This window comes from Salvelinus alpinus, chromosome 28, assembly GCF_045679555.1.
Source record: "Salvelinus alpinus chromosome 28, SLU_Salpinus.1, whole genome shotgun sequence".
NCBI lineage: Eukaryota > Metazoa > Chordata > Actinopteri > Salmoniformes > Salmonidae > Salvelinus > Salvelinus alpinus.
The window spans coordinates 28,642,451-28,655,893 of NC_092113.1; the positions used below are offsets into that span (position 1 = coordinate 28,642,451).

General features: G+C 44.0%; 1 protein-coding gene across 2 annotated transcripts in view; it reads right to left on the reverse strand.

Moving 5' to 3' along the window:
• Window positions 1-13,443, reverse strand: part of LOC139557599 (lysine-specific demethylase 9) — a 42,216-nt gene that overhangs the window by 10,328 nt on the left and 18,445 nt on the right. For both annotated transcript variants that reach the window (XM_071372610.1, XM_071372609.1), the window contains exon 4: window positions 286-428. In XM_071372610.1, coding sequence (XP_071228711.1) covers window positions 286-428 — 143 coding nt within the window. The remainder of the gene's footprint in view (window positions 1-285; window positions 429-13,443) is intronic.

The window sequence follows — 13,443 nt, forward strand, 5'->3', positions numbered from 1 at the left end:
GGAGACAGTGAGGACAGAGAGGAGTGGGAAAAGGAAAGGAGGAGACAGTGAGGACAGAGAGGAGTGGGAAAAGGAAAGGAGGAGACAGTGAGGACAGAGAGGAGTGGGAAAAGGAAAGGAAGAAATGGGAAGCGAAGAGAGGGAGTAGAGCTACACCGTCACAAACTAATAAATGATACTCCTATAAGGAGGCTACTTATGTGTTAGGACACATATAGTAATACTATGTTATTACTATATTATTACTGTGTTACTATGATAAAAGTCCTGGGAAGTTTAGGCTACCTGCGTCGTTTGAAGGGTGACTTGGGCATGTCAGCGGTTGGCACCATCTGCTCACCTGGCCGGACCCACATGATGGGCCCATCATCACTCTGGGAACGACAGTCCAGCTTCAGGCTGGAGAGACTACCCCAAGGTAGGGTCATCTGGACAGACAGGGTTTCAGTGACATCATACTCTGCAGATACAACGATTAATTCAAAAAAATCCAAGGCCTACATTGAGACAGAAATGATCAATAATAACTACATCTGTCTGACTTTAGTCAGTTAACCATAGCTATAGGCCTACACATAAACCAAGCATAGCTATAGGCCTACACATAAACCAACCACAGCTATAGGCCTACACATAAACCAAGCATAGCTATAGGCCTACACATAAACCAAGCATAGCTATAGGCCTACACATAAACCAAGCATAGCTATAGGCCTACACATAAACCAAGCACAGCTATAGGCCTACACATAAACCAAGCACAGCTATAGGCCTACACATAAACCAAGCACAGCTATAGGCCTACACATAAAACCAAGCACAGCTATAGGCCTACACATAAAACCAACCACAGCTATAGGCCTACACATAAACCAACCACAGCTATAGGCCTACACATAAACCAACCACAGCTATAGGCCTACACATAAACCAAGCACAGCTATAGGCCTACACATAAACCAAGCACAGCTATAGGCCTACACATAAACCAAGCACAGCTATAGGCCTACACATAAACCAAGCACAGCTATAGGCCTACACATAAACCAAGCACAGCTATAGGCCTACACATAAACCAAGCACAGCTATAGGCCTACACATAAACCAAGCACAGCTATAGGCCTACACATAAACCAACCACAGCTATAGGCCTACACATAAACCAACCACAGCTATAGGCCTACACATAAACCAACCACAGCTATAGGCCTACACATAAACCAACCACAGCTATAGGCCTACACATAAACCAACCACAGCTATAGGCCTACACATAAACCAAGCACAGCTATAGGCCTACACATAAACCAAGCACAGCTATAGGCCTACACATAAACCAAGCACAGCTATAGGCCTACACACAAACCAAGCACAGCTATAGGCCTACACACAAACCAAGCACAGCTATAGGCCTACACACAAACCAAGCACAGCTATAGGCCTACACACAAACCAAGCACAGCTATAGGCCTACACACAAACCAAGCACAGCTATAGGCCTACACACAAACCAAGCACAGCTATAGGCCTACACACAAACCAAGCACAGCTATAGGCCTACACACAAACCAAGCACAGCTATAGGCCTACACACAAACCAAGCACAGCTATAGGCCTACACACAAACCAAGCACAGCTATAGGCCTACACACAAACCAAGCACAGCTATAGGCCTACACACAAACCAAGCACAGCTATAGGCCTACACACAAACCAAGCACAGCTATAGGCCTACACACAAACCAAGCACAGCTATAGGCCTACACACAAACCAAGCACAGCTATAGGCCTACACACAAACCAAGCACAGCTATAGGCCTACACACAAACCAAGCACAGCTATAGGCCTACACACAAACCAAGCACAGCTATAGGCCTACACACAAACCAAGCACAGCTATAGGCCTACACACAAACCAAGCACAGCTATAGGCCTACACACAAACCAAGCACAGCTATAGGCCTACACACAAACCAAGCACAGCTATAGGCCTACACACAAACCAAGCACAGCTATAGGCCTACACATAAACCAAGCACAGCTATAGGCCTACACATAAACCAAGCACAGCTATAGGCCTACACATAAACCAAGCACAGCTATAGGCCTACACATAAACCAAGCACAGCTATAGGCCTACACATAAACCAAGCACAGCTATAGGCCTACACATAATCCAAGCACAGCTATAGGCCTACACATAATCCAAGCACAGCTATAGGCCTACACATAAACCAAGCACAGCTATAGGCCTACACATAAACCAAGCACAGCTATAGGCCTACACATAAACCAAGCACAGCTATAGGCCTACACATAAACCAAGCACAGCTATAGGCCTACACATAAACCAAGCACAGCTATAGGCCTACACATAAACCAAGCACAGCTATAGGCCTACACATAAACCAAGCACAGCTATAGGCCTACACATAAACCAAGCACAGCTATAGGCCTACACATAAACCAAGCACAGCTATAGGCCTACACATAAACCAAGCACAGCTATAGGCCTACACATAAACCAAGCACAGCTATAGGCCTACACATAAACCAAGCACAGCTATAGGCCTACACATAAACCAAGCACAGCTATAGGCCTACACATAAACCAAGCACAGCTATAGGCCTACACATAAACCAAGCACAGCTATAGGCCTACACATAAACCAAGCACAGCTATAGGCCTACACATAAACCAAGCACAGCTATAGGCCTACACATAAACCAAGCACAGCTATAGGCCTACACATAAACCAAGCACAGCTATAGGCCTACACATAAACCAAGCACAGCTATAGGCCTACACATAAACCAAGCACAGCTATAGGCCTACACATAAACCAAGCACAGCTATAGGCCTACACATAAACCAAGCACAGCTATAGGCCTACACATAAACCAAGCACAGCTATAGGCCTACACATAAACCAAGCACAGCTATAGGCCTACACATAAACCAAGCACAGCTATAGGCCTACACATAAACCAAGCACAGCTATAGGCCTACACATAAACCAAGCACAGCTATAGGCCTACACATAAACCAAGCACAGCTATAGGCCTACACATAAACCAAGCACAGCTATAGGCCTACACATAAACCAAGCACAGCTATAGGCCTACACATAAACCAAGCACAGCTATAGGCCTACACATAAACCAAGCACAGCTATAGGCCTACACATAAACCAAGCACAGCTATAGGCCTACACATAAACCAAGCACAGCTATAGGCCTACACATAAACCAAGCACAGCTATAGGCCTACACATAAACCAAGCACAGCTATAGGCCTACACATAAACCAAGCACAGCTATAGGCCTACACATAAACCAAGCACAGCTATAGGCCTACACATAAACCAAGCACAGCTATAGGCCTACACATAAACCAAGCACAGCTATAGGCCTACACATAAACCAAGCACAGCTATAGGCCTACACATAAACCAAGCACAGCTATAGGCCTACACATAAACCAAGCACAGCTATAGGCCTACACATAAACCAAGCACAGCTATAGGCCTACACATAAACCAACCACAGCTATAGGCCTACACATAAACCAACCACAGCTATAGGCCTACACATAAACCAACCACAGCTATAGGCCTACACATAAACCAACCACAGCTATAGGCCTACACATAAACCAACCACAGCTATAGGCCTACACATAAACCAACCACAGCTATAGGCCTACACATAAACCAACCACAGCTATAGGCCTACACATAAACCAACCACAGCTATAGGCCTACACATAAACCAACCACAGCTATAGGCCTACACATAAACCAACCACAGCTATAGGCCTACACATAAACCAACCACAGCTATAGGCCTACACATAAACCAACCACAGCTATAGGCCTACACATAAACCAAGCACAGCTATAGGCCTACACATAAACCAAGCACAGCTATAGGCCTACACATAAACCAAGCACAGCTATAGGCCTACACATAAACCAAGCACAGCTATAGGCCTACACATAAACCAAGCACAGCTATAGGCCTACACATAAACCAAGCACAGCTATAGGCCTACACATAAACCAAGCACAGCTATAGGCCTACACATAAACCAACCACAGCTATAGGCCTACACATAAACCAACCACAGCTATAGGCCTACACATAAACCAACCACAGCTATAGGCCTACACATAAACCAACCACAGCTATAGGCCTACACATAAACCAACCACAGCTATAGGCCTACACATAAACCAACCACAGCTATAGGCCTACACATAAACCAACCACAGCTATAGGCCTACACATAAACCAACCACAGCTATAGGCCTACACATAAACCAACCACAGCTATAGGCCTACACATAAACCAACCACAGCTATAGGCCTACACATAAACCAACCACAGCTATAGGCCTACACATAAACCAACCACAGCTATAGGCCTACACATAAACCAACCACAGCTATAGGCCTACACATAAACCAAGCACAGCTATAGGCCTACACATAAACCAAGCACAGCTATAGGCCTACACATAAACCAAGCACAGCTATAGGCCTACACATAAACCAAGCACAGCTATAGGCCTACACATAAACCAAGCACAGCTATAGGCCTACACATAAACCAAGCACAGCTATAGGCCTACACATAAACCAAGCACAGCTATAGGCCTACACATAAACCAACCACAGCTATAGGCCTACACATAAACCAACCACAGCTATAGGCCTACACATAAACCAACCACAGCTATAGGCCTACACATAAACCAACCACAGCTATAGGCCTACACATAAACCAACCACAGCTATAGGCCTACACATAAACCAAGCACAGCTATAGGCCTACACATAAACCAAGCACAGCTATAGGCCTACACATAAACCAACCACAGCTATAGGCCTACACATAAACCAACCACAGCTATAGGCCTACACATAAACCAACCACAGCTATAGGCCTACACATAAACCAACCACAGCTATAGGCCTACACATAAACCAACCACAGCTATAGGCCTACACATAAACCAACCACAGCTATAGGCCTACACATAAACCAACCACAGCTATAGGCCTACACATAAACCAACCACAGCTATAGGCCTACACATAAACCAACCACAGCTATAGGCCTACACATAAACCAACCACAGCTATAGGCCTACACATAAACCAACCACAGCTATAGGCCTACACATAAACCAACCACAGCTATAGGCCTACACATAAACCAACCACAGCTATAGGCCTACACATAAACCAACCACAGCTATAGGCCTACACATAAACCAACCACAGCTATAGGCCTACACATAAACCAACCACAGCTATAGGCCTACACATAAACCAACCACAGCTATAGGCCTACACATAAACCAAGCACAGCTATAGGCCTACACATAAACCAAGCACAGCTATAGGCCTACACATAAACCAAGCACAGCTATAGGCCTACACATAAACCAAGCACAGCTATAGGCCTACACATAAACCAAGCACAGCTATAGGCCTACACATAAACCAAGCACAGCTATAGGCCTACACATAAACCAAGCACAGCTATAGGCCTACACATAAACCAAGCACAGCTATAGGCCTACACATAAACCAAGCACAGCTATAGGCCTACACATAAACCAAGCACAGCTATAGGCCTACACATAAACCAAGCATAGCTATAGGCCTACACATAAACCAAGCATAGCTATAGGCCTACACATAAACCAAGCATAGCTATAGGCCTACACATAAACCAAGCATAGCTATAGGCCTACACATAAACCAAGCACAGCTATAGGCCTACACATAAACCAAGCACAGCTATAGGCCTACACATAAACCAAGCACAGCTATAGGCCTACACATAAACCAAGCACAGCTATAGGCCTACACATAAACCAAGCACAGCTATAGGCCTACACATAAACCAAGCACAGCTATAGGCCTACACATAAACCAAGCACAGCTATAGGCCTACACATAAACCAAGCACAGCTATAGGCCTACACATAAACCAAGCACAGCTATAGGCCTACACATAAACCAAGCACAGCTATAGGCCTACACATAAACCAAGCACAGCTATAGGCCTACACATAAACCAAGCACAGCTATAGGCCTACACATAAACCAAGCACAGCTATAGGCCTACACATAAACCAAGCACAGCTATAGGCCTACACATAAACCAAGCACAGCTATAGGCCTACACATAAACCAAGCACAGCTATAGGCCTACACATAAACCAAGCACAGCTATAGGCCTACACATAAACCAAGCACAGCTATAGGCCTACACATAAACCAAGCACAGCTATAGGCCTACACATAAACCAAGCACAGCTATAGGCCTACACATAAACCAAGCACAGCTATAGGCCTACACATAAACCAAGCACAGCTATAGGCCTACACATAAACCAAGCACAGCTATAGGCCTACACATAAACCAAGCACAGCTATAGGCCTACACATAAACCAAGCATAGCTATAGGCCTACACATAAACCAAGCATAGCTATAGGCCTACACATAAACCAAGCATAGCTATAGGCCTACACATAAACCAAGCATAGCTATAGGCCTACACATAAACCAAGCATAGCTATAGGCCTACACATAAACCAAGCATAGCTATAGGCCTACACATAAACCAAGCATAGCTATAGGCCTACACATAAACCAAGCATAGCTATAGGCCTACACATAAACCAAGCATAGCTATAGGCCTACACATAAACCAAGCATAGCTATAGGCCTACACATAAACCAAGCATAGCTATAGGTCTACACATAAACCAAGCATAGCTATAGGTCTACACATAAACCAAGCATAGCTATAGTCCTACACATAAACCAAGCATAGCTATAGGCCTACACATAAACCAAGCATAGCTATAGGCCTACACATAAACCAAGCATAGCTATAGGCCTACACATAAACCAAGCATAGCTATAGGCCTACACATAAACCAAGCATAGCTATAGGCCTACACATAAACCAAGCATAGCTATAGGCCTACACATAAACCAAGCATAGCTATAGGCCTACACATAAACCAAGCATAGCTATAGGCCTACACATAAACCAAGCATAGCTATAGGCCTACACATAAACCAAGCATAGCTATAGGCCTACACATAAACCAAGCATAGCTATAGGCCTACACATAAACCAAGCATAGCTATAGGCCTACACATAAACCAAGCATAGCTATAGGCCTACACATAAACCAAGCATAGCTATAGGCCTACACATAAACCAAGCATAGCTATAGGCCTACACATAAACCAAGCATAGCTATAGGCCTACACATAAACCAAGCATAGCTATAGGCCTACACATAAACCAAGCATAGCTATAGGCCTACACATAAACCAAGCACAGCTATAGGCCTACACATAAACCAAGCACAGCTATAGGCCTACACATAAACCAAGCACAGCTATAGGCCTACACATAAACCAAGCACAGCTATAGGCCTACACATAAACCAAGCACAGCTATAGGCCTACACATAAACCAAGCACAGCTATAGGCCTACACATAAACCAAGCACAGCTATAGGCCTACACATAAACCAAGCACAGCTATAGGCCTACACATAAACCAAGCACAGCTATAGGCCTACACATAAACCAAGCACAGCTATAGGCCTACACATAAACCAAGCACAGCTATAGGCCTACACATAAACCAAGCACAGCTATAGGCCTACACATAAACCAAGCACAGCTATAGGCCTACACATAAACCAAGCACAGCTATAGGCCTACACATAAACCAAGCACAGCTATAGGCCTACACATAAACCAAGCACAGCTATAGGCCTACACATAAACCAAGCACAGCTATAGGCCTACACATAAACCAAGCACAGCTATAGGCCTACACATAAACCAAGCACAGCTATAGGCCTACACATAAACCAAGCACAGCTATAGGCCTACACATAAACCAAGCACAGCTATAGGCCTACACATAAACCAAGCACAGCTATAGGCCTACACATAAACCAAGCACAGCTATAGGCCTACACATAAACCAAGCACAGCTATAGGCCTACACATAAACCAAGCACAGCTATAGGCCTACACATAAACCAAGCACAGCTATAGGCCTACACATAAACCAAGCACAGCTATAGGCCTACACATAAACCAAGCACAGCTATAGGCCTACACATAAACCAAGCACAGCTATAGGCCTACACATAAACCAAGCATAGCTATAGGCCTACACATAAACCAAGCATAGCTATAGGCCTAAACATAAACCAAGCATAGCTATAGGCCTACACATAAACCAAGCATAGCTATAGGCCTACACATAAACCAAGCATAGCTATAGGTCTACACATAAACCAAGCACAGCTATAGGCCTACACATAAACCAAGCACAGCTATAGGCCTACACATAAACCAAGCACAGCTATAGGCCTACACATAAACCAAGCATAGCTATAGGCCTACACATAAACCAAGCATAGCTATAGGCCTACACATAAACCAAGCATAGCTATAGGCCTACACATAAACCAAGCATAGCTATATGCCTACACATAAACCAAGCATAGCTATAGGTCTACACATAAACCAAGCATAGCTATAGTCCTACACATAAACCAAGCATAGCTATAGTCCTACACATAAACCAAGCATAGCTATAGTCCTACACATAAACCAAGCATAGCTATAGTCCTACACATAAACCAAGCATAGCTATAGGCCTACACATAAACCAAGCATAGCTATAGGCCTACACATAAACCAAGCATAGCTATAGGCCTACACATAAACCAAGCATAGCTATAGGCCTACACATAAACCAAGCATAGCTATAGGCCTACACATAAACCAAGCATAGCTATAGGCCTACACATAAACCAAGCATAGCTATAGGCCTACACATAAACCAAGCATAGCTATAGGCCTACACATAAACCAAGCATAGCTATAGGCCTACACATAAACCAAGCATAGCTATAGGCCTACACATAAACCAAGCATAGCTATAGGCCTACACATAAACCAAGCATAGCTATAGGTCTACACATAAACCAAGCATAGCTATAGGTCTACACATAAACCAAGCATAGCTATAGTCCTACACATAAACCAAGCATAGCTATAGTCCTACACATAAACCAAGCATAGCTATAGTCCTACACATAAACCAAGCATAGCTATAGGCCTACACATAAACCAAGCATAGCTATAGGCCTACACATAAACCAAGCATAGCTATAGGCCTACACATAAACCAAGCATAGCTATAGGCCTACACATAAACCAAGCATAGCTATAGGCCTACACATAAACCAAGCATAGCTATAGGCCTACACATAAACCAAGCATAGCTATAGGCCTACACATAAACCAAGCATAGCTATAGGCCTACACATAAACCAAGCATAGCTATAGGCCTACACATAAACCAAGCATAGCTATAGGCCTACACATAAACCAAGCATAGCTATAGGCCTACACATAAACCAAGCATAGCTATAGGCCTACACATAAACCAAGCATAGCTATAGGCCTACACATAAACCAAGCATAGCTATAGGTCTACACATAAACCAAGCATAGCTATAGGTCTACACATAAACCAAGCATAGCTATAGGTCTACACATAAACCAAGCATAGCTATAGTCCTACACATAAACCAAGCATAGCTATAGGCCTACACATAAACCAAGCATAGCTATAGGCCTACACATAAACCAAGCATAGCTATAGGCCTACACATAAACCAAGCATAGCTATAGGCCTACACATAAACCAACCACAGCTATAGGCCTACACATAAACCAAGCATAGCTATAGGCCTACACATAAACCAACCATAGCTATAGGCCTACACATAAACCAAGCATAGCTATAGGCCTACACATAAACCAAGCATAGCTATAAGCCTACACATAAACCAAGCATAGCTATAGGCCTACACATAAACCAAGCACAGCTATAGGCCTACACATAAACCAAGCACAGCTATAGGCCTACACATAAACCAAGCACAGCTATAGGCCTACACATAAACCAACCACAGCTATAGGCCTACACATAAACCAACCAAAGCTATAGGCCTACACATAAACCAACCACAGCTATAGGCCTACACATAAACCAAGCATAGCTAAAGGCCTACACATAAACCAAGCATAGCTATAGGCCTACACATAAACCAAGCATAGCTATAGGTCTACACATAAACCAAGCATAGCTATAGGTCTACACATAAACCAAGCATAGCTATAGGTCTACACATAAACCAAGCATAGCTATAGGTCTACACATAAACCAAGCATAGCTATAGTCCTACACATAAACCAAGCATAGCTATAGGCCTACACATAAACCAAGCACAGCTATAGGCCTACACATAAACCAAGCACAGCTATAGGCCTACACATAAACCAACCACAGCTATAGGCCTACACATAAACCAAGCACAGCTATAGGCCTACACATAAACCAACCACAGCTATAGGCCTACACATAAACCAACCACAGCTATAGGCCTACACATAAACCAACCACAGCTATAGGCCTACACATAAACCAACCACAGCTATAGGCCTACACATAAACCAACCACAGCTATAGGCCTACACATAAACCAACCACAGCTATAGGCCTACACATAAACCAACCACAGCTATAGGCCTACACATAAACCAACCACAGCTATAGGCCTACACATAAACCAACCACAGCTATAGGCCTACACATAAACCAACCACAGCTATAGGCCTACACATAAACCAACCACAGCTATAGGCCTACACATAAACCAACCACAGCTATAGGCCTACACATAAACCAACCACAGCTATAGGCCTACACATAAACCAACCACAGCTATAGGCCTACACATAAACCAACCACAGCTATAGGCCTACACATAAACCAACCACAGCTATAGGCCTACACATAAACCAACCACAGCTATAGGCCTACACATAAACCAACCACAGCTATAGGCCTACACATAAACCAACCACAGCTATAGGCCTACACATAAACCAACCACAGCTATAGGCCTACACATAAACCAACCACAGCTATAGGCCTACACATAAACCAACCACAGCTACAGGCCTACACATAAACCAAGCACAGCTACAGGCCTACACATAAACCAAGCACAGCTACAGGCCTACACATAAACCAAGCACAGCTACAGGCCTACACATAAACCAAGCACAGCTACAGGCCTACACATAAACCAAGCACAGCTACAGGCCTACACATAAACCAAGCACAGCTACAGGCCTACACATAAACCAAGCACAGCTATAGGCCTACACATAAACCAAGCACAGCTATAGGCCTACACATAAACCAAGCACAGCTATAGGCCTACACATAAACCAAGCACAGCTATAGGCCTACACATAAACCAAGCACAGCTATAGGCCTACACATAAACCAAGCACAGCTATAGGCCTACACATAAACCAAGCACAGCTATAGGCCTACACATAAACCAAGCACAGCTATAGGCCTACACATAAACCAAGCACAGCTATAGGCCTACACATAAACCAAGCACAGCTATAGGCCTACACATAAACCAAGCACAGCTATAGGCCTACACATAAACCAACCACAGCTATAGGCCTACACATAAACCAACCACAGCTATAGGCCTACACATAAACCAACCACAGCTATAGGCCTACACATAAACCAACCACAGCTATAGGCCTACACATAAACCAACCACAGCTATAGGCCTACACATAAACCAACCACAGCTATAGGCCTACACATAAACCAAGCATAGCTATAGGCCTACACATAAACCAAGCATAGCTATAGGCCTACACATAAACCAAGCATAGCTATAGGTCTACACATAAACCAAGCACAGCTATAGGTCTACACATAAACCAAGCACAGCTATAGGCCTACACATAAACCAACCACAGCTATAGGCCTACACATAAACCAACCACAGCTATAGGCCTACACATAAACCAAGCACAGCTATAGGCCTACACATAAACCAAGCACAGCTATAGGCCTACACATAAACCAAGCACAGCTATAGGCCTACACATAAACCAAGCACAGCTATAGGCCTACACATAAACCAAGCACAGCTATAGGCCTACACATAAACCAAGCACAGCTATAGGCCTACACATAAACCAAGCACAGTTATAGGCCTACACATAAACCAAGCACAGCTATAGGCCTACACATAAACCAACCACAGCTATAGGCCTACACATAAACCAACCACAGCTATAGGCCTACACATAAACCAACCACAGCTATAGGCCTACACATAAACCAACCACAGCTATAGGTCTACACATAAACCAACCACAGCTATAGGCCTACACATAAACCAACCACAGCTATAGGCCTACACATAAACCAACCACAGCTATAGGCCTACACATAAACCAACCACAGCTATAGGCCTACACATAAACCAACCACAGCTATAGGCCTACACATAAACCAACCACAGCTATAGGCCTACACATAAACCAACCACAGCTATAGGCCTACACATAAACCAACCACAGCTATAGGCCTACACATAAACCAACCACAGCTATAGGCCTACACATAAACCAAGCACAGCTATAGGCCTACACATAAACCAAGCACAGCTATAGGCCTACACATAAACCAAGCACAGCTATAGGCCTACACATAAACCAAGCACAGCTATAGGCCTACACATAAACCAAGCACAGCTATAGGCCTACACATAAACCAAGCACAGCTATAGGCCTACACATAAACCAAGCACAGCTACAGGCCTACACATAAACCAAGCACAGCTACAGGCCTACACATAAACCAAGCACAGCTATAGGCCTACACATAAACCAAGCACAGCTATAGGCCTACACATAAACCAAGCACAGCTATAGGCCTACACATAAACCAAGCACAGCTATAGGCCTACACATAAACCAAGCACAGCTATAGGCCTACACATAAACCAAGCACAGCTATAGGCCTACACATAAACCAAGCACAGCTATAGGCCTACACATAAACCAAGCACAGCTATAGGCCTACACATAAACCAAGCACAGCTATAGGCCTACACATAAACCAAGCATAGCTATAGGCCTACACATAAACCAAGCATAGCTATAGGCCTACACATAAACCAAGCATAGCTATAGGCCTACACATAAACCAAGCATAGCTATAGGCCTACACATAAACCAAGCATAGCTATAGGCCTACACATAAACCAAGCATAGCTATAGGCCTACACATAAACCAAGCATAGCTATAGGCCTACACATAAACCAAGCATAGCTATAGGCCTACACATAAACCAAGCATAGCTATAGGCCTACACATAAACCAAGCATAGCTATAGGCCTACACATAAACCAAGCATAGCTATAGGCCTACACATAAACCAAGCATAGCTATAGGCCTACACATAAACCAAGCACAGCTAT